At 43.5% G+C, this 18,558-nt stretch overlaps 1 protein-coding gene across 1 annotated transcript in view; it reads left to right on the top strand.

Moving 5' to 3' along the window:
- The window catches only part of PIR (pirin), a gene marked incomplete at both ends in the record, with an annotated part of 100,367 nt that overhangs the window by 20,940 nt on the left and 60,869 nt on the right, over positions 1-18,558 (top strand). Inside the window, 1 exon segment of the mRNA XM_082681203.1 lies at positions 17,466-17,549. Coding sequence (XP_082537329.1) covers positions 17,466-17,549 — 84 coding nt within the window.

The following is an 18,558-nucleotide window of genomic DNA, read 5'->3' as shown; positions in this document are numbered from 1 at the left end:
TACCCAACTTTTCTTTATCTTTGCCATTTTGACAAGTGAAAAATAATGCTTCATCAGTTTTAATTTGAATTTTTCTTATCTGAGCAAGGTTGGATATCTTTTCATTCATTTTTGGCTGCATTGGGTCTTCGTTGCTGTGTGTGGGCTTTCTCTAGTTGTGGTGAGCGGGGGCTACTCTTTGTTGCGGTGCATGGGCTTCTCATTGCAGTGGCTTGTCTTGTTGTGGAGCACAGGCTCTAGGCATGTGGGCTTCAATAGTTGCGGCCTGTGGGCTCAGTAGCTGTGGCTCGCAGGCTCTAGAGCGCAGGCTCAGTAGTTGTGGTGCACGGGCTTAGTTGCTCCGTGGCCTGTGGAATCTTCCCGGACCAGGGCTTGAACCCATGTTCCCTGCATTGGCAGGCAGATTCTTAACCACTGTGCCACCAGGGAAGCCCTTCTTTGCATTTTTAAGCATCTTTTTACCATACATGTTTATATTCTTGGCCTATTTTGTTCTGTTGGGTTGGTGGTATTATTCTTATTGCTTTATAAATGCTCTTTGCATATTAAGGAAATCAGGCCCTTTTCAATGATAGGAGTTGAAATAGTGTTAACAAGGATTTGGCTTGTTTTGCACGCCCCCAAAGGTAGACCTTTAGTTACAAAGCATAGATACAACCCAATAGAAGGAAGCCCTTTTTAACAATTTCTTATGCAAAGATGGAATAGGTCCCCTGGATCAGTGATTTTCTTATGCCTGGAGAAATACAAGCATGCACTGCATGTTAACATAATGGGTATGTTATCAAGATAAATGGCCCTCAAAATAGGCTTTGTGCGAGATGAGTCAGTGCCGTGCTGAAATAAAATATTAGAACTCATGTTTATATTTTTAAAGAAAACTGAAATTATGCTGGACTAACACATGAATATAAAATAGAACTAAATATATGTTGTTTAGTCCCTGCTCATAATTTTTTAAACTAATAGTGATACATGATCAAAGAAATGTGGAGAATATTATCCTGCAAAATTCTTATTACCCCAAGTGTGATCCGTGAACCAGCAGTGGTATCACCTGGAACCTCAGGTGCCAACTCAACCTAGGAGTCACTTATCTAGATGACCCTCCAAACCAGAAATATTATTTTTTAATTGAAGTATAGTTGATTTACAATGTTGTGTTAATTTCTGCTGTACAGCAAAGTGATTCAGTTATATATATGTGTGTGTGTGTGTCTATAAATATATATATATACTTTTTCATTTTCTCTTCCATTGTGGTTTATCACAGGATATTGAATATAGTTTCCTGTGCTATACAGTAGGTGCTTGTTGTTTATCCATCCTATATATAGTAGTTTGCATCTGCTAATCCCAAACTCCCAATCCATCCCTCCCCCACCCCCACCTTGGCAACCACAAATCTGTTTTCTATATCTGTGAGTCTGTTTCTGTTTCATAGATAAGTTCATTTGTGTCATATTTTAGATTCCACATATAAGTGATATCATATGGTATTTGTCTTTCTCTTCCTGACTTACTTCACTTAGTATGATAATCTCTAGGTCTATCCATGTTACTGCAAATGACATTATTTCATTCTTCTTTATGGCTGAGTAGTATTCCGTTGTATATGTGTACCACATCTTCTTTATCCAAGAAATATTATAACTCTATGAGCTAGGAACAAGAACCTGATTTTACTGAGTTAATGGCTAATCATTTTCTAAAACTTAACTCTTCGGTTTAGATAGCGAAATATATTCTGTTAAAAACTTGCATAAAAGTTGAGGAAGAAGGAAGGCCCTGGAGGAGGCACAGCTGGTGGTACCAAGACAAAGGGGAAAATGCACGCAATATTTCCTGCCTGTAGTTTGGACTCCGGGGAGCATTGTTTTGAAAGGCCAAGTGGTAAAGGGTGGAATGATTTTGCAGTTACCTATTTCTGGTCAGGCCTGATATCTTGATTTGTTTAGGGCAACTCTATATGCTCAGAACAAAGAACCATCTGAAAAAATGCGCAACACTCTTCCTTTTTAATCCACGCCCTGCCCAAGTTTAATTTTGCCTGAAAGAGAAGTGCTTCAAGTTCACACACTGTTGATGAACCCTTCACCTACCATTTTGTACCTTTCAAAATCATCCTTTAAATTATAGCCTCAGGACTTTCCAGGTTTTAGCACTGAAAGGCCCCTTTTCCTAGGAACCCCTCTGTCCTGGGGAAACCAACGTGGTTGACCATTTCTGCTTCAGTTGAAGAACGTTAGGAGGAACCGTCCTGCCTGCTTCGCAGGAATGTTTTAGGATGGTCTCCATTCTGTCCTTAGTTGGGCTTAGAAATGTTTTATCAAGTTTTTCACCACAAGCCTCAGCAGATTCTTTGATTTTGTTCAGGAGAACAAACCCGCTCTGTTTCCAAGGGTGTGCCCATCAGAAAAGCCAGACTGGCATTTACTGGTTGGCAGCCAGCAGCGTTTGCATGCAACCTCTGAACAATACCTCTAGCGGAAGGGTAGGGTTCTGTTGATTCACACCTAAAACTTAAAACTGGACCCAAACCTCCCGTCTCCCACGCGGCCTGTTTTTTCTAGTTTGCGTTGCACTTTCAAACTCAGGCCATACCATCGTTGAATCAAAGCTGGGGGAAAAAAAAAGCTTGATTGAATTCAAAATCCATTCTGGAGGGACTTCGCTGGTGCAGTGGTTAAGAATCCGCCTGCCAATGCAGGGGACACGGGTTTGAGCCCTGGTCCAGGAAGATCCCACATGCCGTGGAGTGACTAAGCCTGTGCATCACAACTACTGAGCCTGCGCTCTACAGCCTGTGCGCCACAACTACTGAGCCCGCGAGCCACAACTACTGAAGCCTGTGCACTTAGAGCCTGTGGTCCACAACAAGAGAAGCCATCGCAATGAGAAGCCCATGCACCGCAACGAAGAGTAGCCCCTGCTCGCTGCAAGTACAGAAAGCCTGTGCAAAGCAAAGAAGACCCAACACAGCCAAAAATAAATAAGTAAATAAATTTAATTATAAAAACATAACGTTTAAAAAAATCCATTCTGGAAAGAAAAAAAAATACTCTAGGAAAGGTAGGAAAGAAGGATATTTTCTGAGCATCAGACTGTTGTTCAAGGAACATCCTCTTTCATCTCTAACATGGAGGTATTGACACGTTCCTGTCACTGTGAGAAAAAAGATGAGAATGTCTACCAGCACCACCACGATTGAATATGGTTCTGGAAGCTTTGACGCTATTAATAAGAGAGCTATTGGAAAGGAGGAGGACAAATTATTTATTTGTAGGTAATATGCTAATAAAAATGAAACCCCACGGTGGCTGCATCCAGCTTTGGGTGGTGATGTGATTGGAGCACGTTGGAGGGCACAGGACTTGTTCTGAAGTTACCGTTACAGTGCAGCGTATGGATTTTAGCGTATACGTTTATTTGGCGTGAATTGGGGGTGACACTAACAGATTATAGGAAGGAAGCTAAAGCCACCCTCACCCCCAGGACACCCCTCGGCACCACCATGCTAAGAACATCAACCAAAACCTCTTATTAATAGAAAATATTAATTTTTTAATAGAATGGATAGAAATGGATAGAAAATAACTATGCAAAAATCACCCACTTTCCTGCCCAAAGGCAATAGCCAGATATAATGGGGGGGGCAGTCCCATTCATAGTAGCAATAAGACCCCTTATAATTCCAGGGCAAAAAGTTCTTCTCCTTTAATCCAATTATCCTACTTCTAGGAGTCTAATAATTTCCTGAAAAAAACAAAAACAAAACCAACATAAGAACAGAGGCTTGTTATACAAATGTTTCTTCCAGTGCAATATTAAAAAGTCAAAAAAAGAAAAAAAGGCACAGAGTAAGTATCCAAAATAAAAGGCAAATGATTATATATGTGGAGATTATATGTAAGGAAATTTTTGTATGTCTGGAAGGTGGAATATTATGCAACATTATTTATAAAAGCAGATATTATAAATAATTTAAATTTTCATGAATCGTGGTCTGTTTAAATCAAGGTTTCTCACCCTTGGCGCTATTGACATTTTGGGTGGATCATTCTTTGCTGCGGGGGTCTGTGCATTGTAGGTTGTTCCGCTGCATGCCGTCCCCTTCTCACCGGATACCGATAGCACCCCCCTTACCTCCAGTGGCGACAAGAAAAAATGTCTCCAGGTATTATTGCCAGTTGTGCATTTTGGGCAGGGAAGCCACCACATTGCCGCCAGTTGAGAACCAGTGGTTTACATGCATGTGTGCATATAATGACATACTACGCAGCTGGAAGAAGAATGTCACAGCTTGATAGGTCCTGATAAAGAATCATGTCCATGATAGTTGGAAAGTGACAGAGGCAAGGTACAAAATTGTTACGGCATAATGTGGGATTTGTATAAAGAGCAAAGACTGTACCTTTATTCTTTCCCCAAAATGGTTTATTATTTATTGTGGGGAAGGGGGACTCTCTGAATGAATGATGACTTCCACAGATTACGTTGATGCAAAGAAAACAGAATTACAGAATTCACGTAACAATACCGAAAGAAGATGGTGCTTAGAGAGAAGACATATAACGGCAGATAAAAATATATATTCACAAAGCTTTTTTGAAAATTTAGTGGTTTTTAGTATATTCATAAGATTGTGCAAGTCTCACCACTGATTCTAGACATTTTCATCACCCCTCAAAAGAAAGCCATCACCCATTAGCAGTCAATCGCATCACCATGTCCCCCAACCTCTGACAACATCTGAAACTTTGTGTTTCTATGGATTTGCCTGTTCCGGACACTTCACATAAAAGGAATCTTACAGTATGTGGTCTTTTGTGACTGGCTTCTTTCACTTAGCATAATGTTTTCAAGCTTCATCCATGTTGTAGCACGTGTCAGAACCGTATTCCTTTATGGCTAATAGTCCATTGTATGGCTGTGTGACATTTTGTTTATCCAGTCATCTCATGATGGACATTCGGGTTGTTTCCACTCATACTTTGATTCTTGGGAGTGCCTAGATTCTCTCTTCAAAGGACACCCAAGAAGCTGATAATGTACCTTCCAGGGAAGGTTACTGGGTGATGAGGGAGAGTGGGAAAGAGTTAATTTTCACTCTAACCCTCTTTTTCTCTTTGTACCATTAGAATTTGGAGCATGTATATTGGTTGTTTAAAATATATATTCAAAATTCCCTCTTCACACGCCACATTTGAAGATAAACCATGTTCTCTGTCATGGTCGATGAAGGTCCTGGCGCTCACTTGCTCTCCAGGAACTCTTGCTGAGGCCTTCACCTTGGGGCGGCCTTCTCCACATGAAATCGAGCTCGTTTGTGTTCTATTCCAGTCAACCAGATAAGTTAATAACATACGCCAGAGTGGAAGGTGGGTGGGGTGTGATCTAGGGGCAGCTTCCTGTAGGAAACATTTGTGCACCATTAGGGGTGCCCATGAAATTTAAAAGGGCCTCAAATTAAAAAGCATAACTTTCTCCTCCTCAACGTGTTCCCTGTCCGAAAGGAAACTATAATTGTGTGTGTGTGTATACACGGATGCGTGTGCATGAGTTTACAAGTGGGGGCAGAGGACTTCCAGTTTGTAAGAAAGTTAGAAAATGATTAAGGAGGAACCAGAGAGGTCCAACTGATGTAGTTTTGCATTCTGAGGGAGAAGCTAGCACTTCTAACAAGTCTGGGAGGGTTTCAGGGAAGATCTTTAGTCTAAAAGTCTGGCTTTTAGACTGTGTCAGTGGTTCTCAACTGGGGGTGATTTTGTCCGCACAGGGTCTTGTGGCAATGTCTGGAGACCATGCTGGTTATACCAACTGGAGGGTGCTACTGCCATCTAGTGGGTAGAGGCCAGGAATGCCGCTGAATACCCTGCAGTGCTCAGGACAGCTCCCAGCATAGGTCATATGAGGGAAAGAAGCAGTTTAATGGAAATATTCTTTGAAAGTAGTCAAAATATTTTCCCAACCAATTTCCCCATCTGCCCCACTCCCCCACCCGATTCCAATTACAAACAGAAACCATTCGTGTCTGAGAGACTACATTCCTAGAGTTCTTAAGTAGACAAATTGAAGCGGGATGTAATAAAGACTATATACTAGTCGTTAAACATTCTTTTATGTTACCAAATATAAAATAATGCTTCTTAAGTGAGACCAAAGATAAGTCTAAAATAAATTAACATAGATGATTACGTGACAAAAAGCTTCTTCCAAATGTTGAGCACCATTAGCAAAGCTTCTTCAGAGTTACCCGTCAGTACACTCTTTTCAAGTGAAATGCCTGAACATGCAGGAGTAAATGCAAAGGAAATTTGCTGCGCAGTAATATTAGCTCCCTGTTGTATGAGACGCTTCACGTGCTGTGTCTGCTTTAGCTCTAAACCTCACAGCAACCCTGAAAGGCAGGAATTGTTCGCACACATGCCCACCCCCCATTTTACAGATGAGGAAACAGAGGCCAGAGAAGTGGTGACTTGTCAAGCTCACGGCCCGTACACGGCAGGTGGGCCCCTCTGATCCCAGGCCCACACCGGTCCACTCTTCCATGCTCCCACTCCTGGAACAAAGTTCCCATTCTGTACATCTCATAGTGTTTCAATACATAGACACGTTCATAGCATTTGAAGTGAGGTTGCGCAGGTGGCACAGATCCTCAAACTGTGAGCACCTCATACTTCTTCTGTAACTTAGTGTGGGACCCACTGCTCTCATGGTTCAGGGACCTGGATTTTCCTGCCCATAAGTTCAAAGTAATGCTCTCACTTCTCTGAACTTCCAGTATAATGAGGAAATGGATTGGGTTGGTTGACTGCTGGGATATTTAAGGACCAATCATTGAACTTCTTGTAGCCACAAGGAGACCATTCATGATGAGGAATAACATGATAATTAACAAAATGGTGCTTTAGTTGCTTATGACCTTTTATTACAACCTAAAGATTCTTTTCCTCCTTCTCTGTACCGTTTTGCCCCACCCACCCCAGCTTTTCCCCAATATTTCAGTCCTTTAGGGACCAGCTGAGGGGGCTGCCTTCTCCATGAGTTACTCCCCCATTCCTCTAGATTCATCCTCATCAGGATTGATCTTTCTTCTGTGTCCAGTGGGACTAATTGTACTTCTCTGCAGCATTTGCTTCTCTTAGCTACATGTTTTAGTAGTGTCCTCCCTGCTGGAATTACCAGTAGCTCCCTGAAGGTAGGGAAGGGATAATCATTGTGTTCCCCTTGGGTGCTTTCTAACTTCCTGTTTATGAGTTTGTGATGACATTTTCTCTTGTGCAGGCTGAAATGAAATAAAAAGAAAATGAGATTAAAAAATATTCCAAAATTAAAGGATTATTTAAAAAGACAAAAGAAAGGGCTTCCCTGGTGGCGCAGTGGTTGAGAGTCCGCCTGCTGATGCAGGGGACATGGGTTCGTGCTCCGGTCCGGGAAGATCCCACATGCCGCGGAGTGGCTGGGCCCGTGAGCCATGGCCGCTGAGCCTGCGCGTCCGGAGCCTGTGCTCCTCAATGGGAGAGGCCACAGCAGTGAGAGGCCTGCGTACTGCAAAAAAAAAAAAAAAAAGACAAAAGAAAGACAAAAATTGGCATCCCTGTATCACACCCCCTTATTATAAAGTGTTTTATTGCTTCTTGAAGTCCAAAATCCCGAGAACTGTGGCCCGATAACATCAAGTGCAATGAACACATTCACTGAAACATTCAGAAATTAGATCCTTACAATGAATTGAATCAGGAATAATAAGAAATCACCCACCAAAAGGTGTCACCTGCTTAATTAAATTAAATATTATTATAATGAAATTTTAACAAAATATTAAAACGAGGGAAATCGACATGATTCCCTTAACTCTGTCTCTGTAAGAGCCCTGTGAGCCCCAAGCCTGCCTAGGACCATGTGTGCGGAGGAGCGTTTCAGGCCTTTCTTTCTTGGGTGTTGACCTTGACAGCTTTTAACTAGAGGAAAACTCACATCTACACCACAGCACATCCCCTCCCTTGATGAATAGAGGGCAGCCTGCCCCATGGACACGTGTTCTTTGAGCAGAGACAACGCGCTTGGGCTGGAAGACATACTTAGTCATTGGTGAATCTTTTAGCCAGACAGCTCCCTGGTTTGGCGAGAACTGATTTTAGAAAAACAGTGAGCACACATCATAAGGAGCAGCAGAGGGCACTCTTAAGCAACAGTGCTTCGAAGTACCCACTTTCCCGCTGGGTACAGACATAGTGCTTTTTTTTTTTTAAATTAATTAATTAATTTTTGCTGTGTTGGGTCCTCGTTTCTGTGCGAGGGCTTTCTCTAGTTGTGGCAAGCGGGGGCCACTCTTCATCGCGGTGCGCGGGCCTCTCACTATCGCGGCCTCTATTGTTGCGGAGCACAGGCTCCAGATGCGCAGGCTCAGTAGTTGTGGCGCACGGGCCTAGTTGCTCCGCGGCATGCGGGATCCTCCCAGACCAGGGCTCGAACCCGTGTCCCCTGCGTTAGCAGGCAGATTCTCAACCACTGCGCCACCAGGGAAGCCCGACATAGTGCTTTTGTATGTGGGAAATTGGGGTAATTGTAGAAGCTGGCACACCATTCCCTAGAAGCCCCTTCAGTATAACATGGGAAATGAAACAATGGACGTGAACGCCTTGACCACAGTTTTACAAGATGTAGGTGGTATCAGTTAAGAGGCTGGCCTGACGACATGGGGAGCCAGGGGTAGTTTGTCTGAAGAGATTCCCCCAAAGGGTTGACTCCTGAGTGGAGTTTGAAGAGGAAGGGCATGTCTGAATCTGGGGTTCTAGAAGCAGCTGGAAGATTCTCAGGAAGTTTGCAATTCAGCCTGAGTAGATTTGGGAATGTGATCATCATAGAACCTCGATGTGCATGTCTGAAATTTTATTCAGGGTGAAAGGAAAATTAGTAAATTTGGGAGACTTTTGTGAGGGGAGCAACAGAAAAATAGAAAAGGAGAGTTGCTTTCAAGTCATTTGTTCATTGCTCTGTAGTTAGACGTTGTTGGGTAGAACTTGTCAACGTCCACACCAAAGAAGGATCCCGTGATCACCTCATCGCGGGATCACGGGGCTGCCTGGCCCTCCATCAACCTCTTCTCCACTTCACCTGGGAATCCCGAGGCCTGTTTTCAGCTTTGTATACAATAGCAAGGACCCTTTCTTTGCCAGAGGTGCCAGGTTGCCTGAAGCCCTCACAGTTGGCAGCGCTGGCTCCCCTTGCAGCTCCCATCAGCCGTCTCCTCCAAGGCAGGTGCTGTGCTCACAACACCTGTGTTACTGCCAAGATGGCGCCAGCATCCGTGGGACATTGTGGGAGAGTGAAAATAGTTTTATTCTCAGAGACAGAAAATGTTAAGTCCTTTCTCTGCTACTATTAATGGTGTAAACTTAATCACACTAAGCCACAATGTTTTCATCAGTATCGTGTAGGTGATAATATATTCCCAGGATCATATGCTTTTTAAGTGCTGAAATGCTATGCAAATACAAGATGCTGCCCTTCCTTCCTTCCTTCCTTCCTTCCTTCCTTCCTTCCTTCCTTCCTTCCTTCCTTCCATCCATCCATCCATCCATCTTCAGTGTCAGCTATATGTTCTAGCCTTCAGGGAGGTTGCATTTTCTTAGGGAAGACAGACAATAAATGAATAACCAAATAATTACATAATATAGTGCCTTTCATGAAAAAGCTAGGAAGAAGAAACAGAGTCGGAGGATTGAGAATAGATTGACTAGTTAGATGACCTGGTTGGGGGTGGCCTCTCTTAGGCAGTGACATTTTTTTTTTTTTTGATGTGGATCATTTTTAAAGTCTTTATTGAATTTGTTACAGTATTGCTTCTGTTTTCTGTTTTGGTTTTTTGGCCGTGAGGCATGTGGGATCTTAGCTCCCCGACCAGGGATCGAATCCACACCCCCTGCATTGGAAGGCTAAGTCTTAACCACTGGAGTGCAAGGGAAGTCTCTAGGCAGTGATATTTGAGCAGAGGCCTGAACGAAGTAAGGACGCAAACCATGAGAATGTTGGGGGAAATCATTCCAGGAAGCTCCAGTGAGGACCAGAGGGAGGACCCATGAACAGGATCTCTGCTCGAGGAATGTGGCAAACGTGCTGATTCTAGAACTTACTGAACACTTGTTATGTGCTTTGCACACGTCACCTGGGTTATCCCTCACCATGCTCGGTGAGCTCATTGCCTAGGTCCCTGTTGTAAGTGAAGAAACTGAGCCTCCGAGAAGTTAAGGCCTTCACCCCACATCTCACACCTGGCAAGTAAGTGGCAAAGCCCAGGTTCCCACCCAGGCTCCAGTGCCCGAGTGGCTCCCGAGGCAGGGCTTCACCAGCAGGGGGCGTCTCCGGGGGTTGTGGCAGAGCGTTAAAAGGTTTGGGTTTGCCCCTTGGCTGAATACCTAAACCATGTTGCTTCTCTTTTCCTCTTTTGTGCAAACGACCTTCTGGCACTTGTGAAGGTGTTTTTGTGGGGTCGTGATTGGATGAGCCAACTTGGGGGCGGGGTGTGAATTTCTAGGTTTCTCAGTGATTACTCAAGAAATTAAGACATTTTTGTAAAATAAGTCGGGTCCTGGATTGTATGGATTCAAACATGCTGTTTCTGTCCTTGAAGACCAGTTAGCCGCTTCGATTACGCAAGATGTTCCCTGCCGGCCTCTCTCATCAGCCATGACCTCAACCCGTGTTTTTGTTTTGTTTTTCTCTTTTTCCTACTCAGCTACCAATAGAGAAAAGGGCACCATTTTAGGGCAAATGGAAATTAAAAGAAAACAGAGTTTAATCTATAATATAACCTTTTTCTTTTAAAGAGTGTGTTTTGCATCTGTAACAGGGAATGAGGTCATGACACTCTTCTTGCTAAATACCAACCAGAAACAACAAACTGCTCAGTGCTGCAGCTCTTCAGGATTCACTTACGGCTCCTTGAGGTACACCTTCTCTGAACTTCATACTGCAGGCAATGCTTTACTTTCATTACTGTTGCGGGCTTGTGTCTTTCTCTTTCCAAATACAAACAAACACAGAAACAAATAAGAACTGACAAGGAAGCACAAATATTTCGTAAAGACCCGTGGAAAGTTTAGGACCAGGAAAGGATGCAGCAGGACCAGGAAGCAGGGCAAGTCCTTTAAGAAAACACCTGTTTCAAATTACAGATTTCTTACTTAATTAGACACATGCAAGTCTCCAGTTTAAACATAACACTCCCAGTCCCCTCAACCACCCACGGCAATTCTCCAGGTGTTTGCGATTATGTAATGGCCTAAAAAATCATCTGGATCATGTCAGTTCTCAAAGTACTGCCTGAGGTTTGTTTGTTTTTTAATCCTCTGCAGCCCTTAATTTATCCTTAAGGTCTCAGTGTAACATTTACAGCACTTAGCAAAAATAAATAAATAAAATAGTAAATAAAATTTCCTGGGTTTCTGATTTTTCTTTCCCCAAAGGCTAAAAGCATGTTTTTTGCTTTAAGTAGTAAAAGGTTGGCATTACAGACTCAGTAAAGCCTCGTTGGCCAGACTTCTCTAATTCAGATTTTATTTAGGATAGGGGAGATGCTGTTTACTTGTGTACTGCCAGAGAAAAGAGCACATCCACACGGCAAAGGTAGGGGAAAAAGGCAGCAGTAATGGTCTCCTCAGTCTTTTAGAAACAGTGTTGGAACTGCTCCCTAAAATAAAATTTGCAAAAAAAAACCCAAAACCCTCTTTTGATATCCATGTAAATTTTCATCTTTAAGTGACTCATGTTCCCGACAATTTACTTTTGCAAGTTGCCTGACATAGTTTTAGATGATTAACAACTTGAAAGTCCCTAGGCTTGGATAATTGAAAGATCTTGGGGGAGGGAAAGAACATGATTTGAAAGAGACTCCTTTGAGAAGCCAAAGGGGAGCTTCAGCCCAAACAGAAAGAAATTTGCCTTTATTATGCAGTTATTTTAATTAAAAGTACATGAATAACAGGAAAAGGAAAGCAATTCTAGACACTGCTCAGTGTAGTTTGGCTGGTTGTATGAAGTTTGGAAGCTTTTTATTTGTCCTCTGAAATTCTTAAGCTCGGTATGGAGTCCTAAGTGCTTAATTCTTATTTTGGCATGAGTGCCCTCTATAAGAATTCCAGATCTTTCCCATCTAGCAGCATATTAAAGGCAGAGGTACCTATGTGGTCCTCACAGGTAATAGGGAGTTATTCTGATTCTTAGTGTTTTGCCTTATGTCTTATTGCCTTCCTTCCAGCCCCAGTTTACGCACACAGGGAACCAATATTCGCCAGCATCTGTGCACAATAAAGCATATCACTTACTTTCATTCACTGATTAGTGGCAACATCTTTTTATTTTCCCCAAATAAAAAAAGTTTCCATTGTAAAAAAGTAAACTACTCATTGCAGAAAACGTAGACCAGCAGAAGAGAAAGCAGATAATAAAACGTACTTGCATTTCCACCCTTTGGAGATGACCTTTGTTCACATTTTGACACGTGTCCATCCAGGCACTTACACGCGTAGACAGCATGACGGGCTACAGTTTTATTTGAATGAACCCATTTAAATGCATCGTTGCCTTTGACCCTTTAAATACAATTACTGCTCTGTAGCCTGCTTTTTTGATTAAATAATATTTCATTTTTCTGTATCAGTGAATAGAGATCTGTATCACTTTTTAACAGGTGCATAATAATATCCTCTTGTATGGCTGTACCATTATTTAGCTAAGTGTACCCTATTAACCCATCGTCCAGATTGTTCCTGTCTTTTTGCCATCATAATAAACATTGCTGAGATAGATTTGTGCAGACATTTTGGATTTTTGTTGTCTCCTTAGATTTAAATCTTCTAAGTATATTTTTAAAATCCTTAATCCATTTGGAACACGTTTCTGCATGTAGTGGGGGCTTACTCTCTTTTCTCTGAGAAATAAAATACTTCCTGCCATATCTGTAAACAAAGGATGTCACAATCCTCAGGGATTGCAGCCACCGACTTGGTGAGCTGGAGAGCCCTGAGGGAACTCAGGGATGAAAGAATACCTGCCATCTAGCAGCCGTCAGACTGCAGCCACTCCCCACAGTGAGCCCTGAGGAGACTCAGGATGTGAAAACACAGGATCCTGGCCCCAGATAGCTGAGGTGCATATCAAAGGAATGGTTTCAGTGAGCCCAGACTCCTGCATCTTCCCATTCGTAGAAAAGCCCTAAATTCCTTAACGTGAGATATCTGGTTTTCTTTAATTAACAGTAATCTTTCGACCTACAGACTACCTGCCCTTTGCTGCAAAACCCCTATATATCCTGCCTCCCCCTGGCCTCCTCGGAGCAGTTTCTCAGGTTTACTTGAGACGCTGCCTCTCGGGCTTGAGGTCCTTAGTATGCCCGCCGAATACAATATAGCTCTCAACTTTTAGGTTGTGAACATTCTTTTAGTCATGTCTCATTTGGTCAGTCACTTGTTCCAATACCGTTTATTGGAAAAGGCATCCTTGCCCCACTGATGTGAAATTGCTGTCATTATATGTTAATTTCCCCTACAAATGGATCTCCTTTGTTCCCGTGCCAATGTTGCACTGTTGCCATTACGATAGCAAGTTTCCAGGAGGGGGTTTTAGACTTAAAATCTAGTCAGGGTTTTCCAGAGAAACAGAACCAATTGGATATATAGAGATTATGTGAGAGGAGATTTATTATAGGAATTGGCTCGTGTGATTAAGGAAGGTGGGGAAATGTCACAGTCTACTGTCTACCGGCTGGTGAACCAGGAAAGGTGGCGGTATAATTCAGACCGAGGCCCAGAATCCGAAGGCTGAGAATCGGGAGCTTTGATGTCTGAGGGCAGGAGAAGATTGTCGTCCCAGCTGAAGAAGACAGAGCAAAGGCTCATCCCTCCTCCACCTTTGTGTTCTATTCGAGCCCTCAACGGATTGGATCGTGCCCCACCCACACTGGCGATGCTGGATCCTCTTTCCTCAGTCTGCTGATTCAAATGCTAATCTCATCCAGAAACACCTTCACAGACACACCCAGAAATGTTTTACCAGCTATCTGGGCATCCCTTAGCCCAGCCAAGTTGACACATAAAATTAACCACAGTCTAGACCCTCCAGTGTCTGTAGCCATCTGCCTGTCACTTGCTGGGATAAAGGTTGCTACCAAGGCCATTCTGTACACAGTATACCTCGGTGACATTGTTCTGCAGGATGACACACGAAGAGTCCTCGTGTCAGCCAGCTCGACTTGCGCTGGAGTAAGTGCTCTACAAATACTTGGTTTCAAGATCCGGCACTCAATAAAATAAAATAAAAATAAATAAAATAAAATTTGCTCCAGAAGAGGTGGGTTTTTTATAAGGCCGTAGTATAAGATTTCAAGAGCATGACAGGACCAGGTCTTAAGTTGCCCTGAGGTGGGAATATGAAGAGGCAGAATAAACGATGGCCTGCTTTCCTAGCCTGAATTCCGAACCAGTTGAGATGAAAGAGTAAGAAAGATAGCGGACAAAAATAGACCTTTATTTCCAATAAAGCTGATACTGTCGAATGTGGCTTATATCTGCAGGCAGCTGGGCTTCTGAATACAGCACCTGAAACTGAGGCAGACTCCATTCAGACCTCACTGGCTGTGCTGGAGCCCTGCAGGCCACTGCCATGGGGGCTGGCCCTTCTCACAGAGGCAAAGAGCGGAAGAGGACCCTGACCTGTGGCAGGCTGATTCCCAAAGAGGAAGAGGAGAAGCAGGGTTCAGCTATGCGAGCGCAGCTGCTTCTTTCAAGTCCACCAATCAGATCAAGCTGTTTCCTTCCCACTATGGAGGGGTGGGTGAGATACAGCAAGAGTTGAGGAGTGTTAATGTTAATGGAGTACCCTCCATGGGGAGGGAGATATCACCAAGGGCAGCGGAGGTTTTCCCTAACACTGTGTGGAAGGTCCTGCCCTGCTGATGGAGCAGGGGTCACACTGATATAGGACACCAAGGTCATGGCTGAATCTAGTGTTAGTGCAATCTTGGTTTTATTTTGTGGCCCCTTCTTGTCTCTAGGCTTATGTCTTGCCATTCGTGCTCCTTGCGTGAGTCATGATCTCCCTCACTTCTTGGTCTTCACACGTGCCTGAAACACACTCCTGGCCCACCTTCACTGCCATCTTTTTTTGTCTGGCTTACTCCCTTCCCTCCTTAGGACTCACTTCCTCCGAGAAGCTTTATCTGGCGCCCAAGTGTGAGCTAAATCCTTCCTGTGCTCCTCACACGACCGTGTACTTACCCAGCAGGACCCTTACTCCGTATTTTATTCCCAGTTACTCTCTTCTGCATGAGAATATGAGCTTCATGAAAACAATTACTGATATTTTCTGTGTCGTTTCCATTGGAAGACCTCAATGACTATTTGTTCAATGAATTCATAAATCTTTATTATTTAAAAAGTATTCTGTTGTAAGTTTTACATCTATGAATTGATAATCTTTTGGCTAGTTCCTAAATACACAAATGTATAGGAGAATGATCAGAAACCCATTGCCACTTATAGGTTATGAAACAACTTTTTGAATTTTCATATTAAAAAAAGTTAGATCTACTTTTTATGCCTTAGGATACAGCAAAAACAGACTGCAAAAACAATCTGGCCTAGACATATATAATGCGTTCTTGTATGGAGGAGGAAATAATCTTATTTGTGTAAAACAGTAGTATCTGATATATATGCTGAAACCTTCATAGATATTTTCTCTTCTCTTATTACCTCTTGGGTGTATTTTTTTTTGTTTTTCTTTCCTGTTGAAATATAATATTTCTACTCTTTCTTTTTTGTGGTTTTAGAGATTTGTGATTTGTTCCTTAAAAAGTATTATTTACTCTTTTTAAGTAGTGACTTAAATTGCTATATTTGGTGGAATGAGTCTTTGAGCAAAAATTAGATCTGGCTTACATAATTACAAGAGATGTTGGGATTTTAATTGCAGACTGCATTTTCTGGTTTGCTCGTTTAATAATGGTTAAAGAGAGTTTTGAAGTACAGTTTCCAAGGTTAAAACGGATAAACACATTAAGCTTTAAAGAAAGCATTTGGATAGCTAGAACGTGAAAACTTCATCCAATGATGCAAACGATCGGAGTTGTCACCCGTAAGCCTGAGGCGGGGAGCCACGCGTGGTTCGCCAGTAAACATGGTTTTGCAGACACCTTTCAGAGCTGTTGTGGCTGATTGGTATTTCTTGTTGGCATTACAGATGAATTTCATAAGTGTGTACAAAATGAGCAAAATGGAAAGTCGAATCTAAATAGAGGGGTACAGAGAGGACCCCAGCACCAACGTACGAACGGCGTCTTAAGCTTTCGGTGTTAAGTCTTACATTTCAAATGTTACCATGTCCCTGGGGTAGTTTAAAACGCTAAGTAGTTGGGTGTCTTTTTCGTTTTTGTTAGTTAGGATAATCACAGTCGTTTTTAAAATGAGAATTGTAGAGCTGCTTGACTTTTCCGTTTAGTGAAATCATGAAATGAGAAGGGCTCGATTTTCTAGTGCTGTTTAGAATCGGTGAAATTTCGTTCTGCCAAGAGGTACTGTGATTGCAGACGCTCCCAGGAGGGTTTTGCCCCCTGCACAGAATGCCTCCCATAGATGGCTGCTGCTACGCAGATTTATTTACCAAGATAGTGTCGTCAAATAGAACTTTCTTTAAAGATGGAAATGCGTCGTAATCTGCGCTGTCCACTGCGGTGGCCACTAGGCACATGGGGCCATTGAACCTGCGAAATGTGACTAGTGCAGCTGAATTTTTTATTTTGTTTAATTATTTTAAACGTAGCCACTTGTGGCTAGTGGCTGCTGTGACGGACAACACAGAATGTCAACACGGACAATGCTTTTAGATTTAGTACGGTCTTGCCTCTGGAAAAGTTGACTTTCATTTCTGTGAATTCATCTGAAACATCTCGCCAGCATTTATTGAGCACCTCAGGAGTGTGTGTGCCTGGTGTTGGAAAGACATACGTCCTTTGGATTTCTCCTATCAGCCTGTGAAGGAAGGTGTGGAGGCCTGAGATCTGTCGTCCCACACACCTGGGTGAACGTGGCCTTGGTAACAAGGCTCCTGCTGTTTCAACAGGAGCTGCCTCTCTTTCACCCTGGGCTCTGGGACCCACCGTGGCAGGGCCTCGTCCCGGCGGGCTGAGGGTATGAGTGGCGGTCCCTCTCACCCAGCTGGGAGCTCTGCTTGCTCAGGGCTGCATCTGCCCGGAGGAAGGGGCTCCCACTTGAAATTCTCTCAAAGATGTTGCTCAGGCTAGCGTGGCCCTGTCACTGAGGTTCATCCCCTCAGCTCGCTCAACCATCTTAGTTGCTCCCGACACTTTGGTCAACACATTTTCAGTGGAAAAAGTGAACAACTCTTCACAGCCCTCCAACACCTACTTTTTCTTCTGTTTTTTTTTTTTTTTTTTTTTTCCAAAGGTATCTTACCTCCTGGAAGGGGGCAGCATGGCCCATGAAGACTTCTGTGGACACACTGGTCAGTTGAACCCAGGAGACCTGCAGGTATGGCCGAGATGAGGAATGGCTGATGGTTTCATAGTCTTTGGGTGAGGCTGCTCCGTCCCACCCACTTCTGGTAGCTTCCCGCGTCCCCTGCTCTGTCTGTTACACCTTGGACTTGTCCCTTTCTATGGCTTCTTGCACTCCGCCTGAAAACCTGCACAGGTCCCTTGTATTCCTCTCTCATGCTTCCCTGGGCCCTCACAATCAGTTTTTAGCTCCCACGTAGGGCTTTTCCTGATGTTTCTGAAAAAAGTACTCACAGGTCACTGTCTCGGCTTCCTTCTCTTCCGTCCCATCCTCCAGTCACTGAAATCAGGGTTGGCCTCTCAGCACTGCCCCCCCAAACCTTTCCTGAAGCTGTTCAGGTCACGGTCACTCATGATGTCCCAGTTGCTGCCACATTCACTGCGCCAGTTTCCGGCCTCATCTTTCTAGATCTCTCTGCTGCCTTTGAGACAATTTTCTATTTATCTTCCAGTCCATCTGCAGGGGTAGGTGTTGTGACTTAAAGAGCATGACCCAAACCCGGCCACCATCCTAGTCCTGTCTGAGACGTGTTACCATTAAAATCCCCAGGAAGTGCTTGGTTCATCTTTGCCAGTTCTTGTAAGTGTGGACTCTGTACAGGTAGTTTCTGGGATCATTTACATATTTTGGGGGATGACATCTGCAAATATTTGAATCGTGGTGTTTCAGTGAACAGGAGATTGAGAGACAGAAAAGCAAAAGGGCAAAGAGTCGTGCCCAAAAGTCAACAGTAACCTGTCCCCGGAGCAGAGTGTAAAGCGTAGCTTCGACTGCTTGTGACCCCGGAAGTGGATTCTTCCGCCCTCCACGCATCAATTCTAACGTGCCTCGGCATGGTTCCCAGTGGGATTGAGCCCCAGGTGCCCACAGGTGTAACCTGCTCGTTAACCCCCCTTTGTGGCTTTCTCCCTTGCCTGGCTCACCCTTCCTGCTCTTCCCTACTTGTCCTTTCTGTACCACTTGCCAGATATACTCCCTGCAC

The sequence above is a fragment of the Grampus griseus genome, assembly GCF_964374135.1.
Source record: "Grampus griseus genome assembly, chromosome: X".
Lineage (NCBI taxonomy): Eukaryota > Metazoa > Chordata > Mammalia > Artiodactyla > Delphinidae > Grampus > Grampus griseus.
Note: the sequence above shows the minus strand (reverse complement) of the source record. Positions and strands in the feature narration are given on the sequence as shown.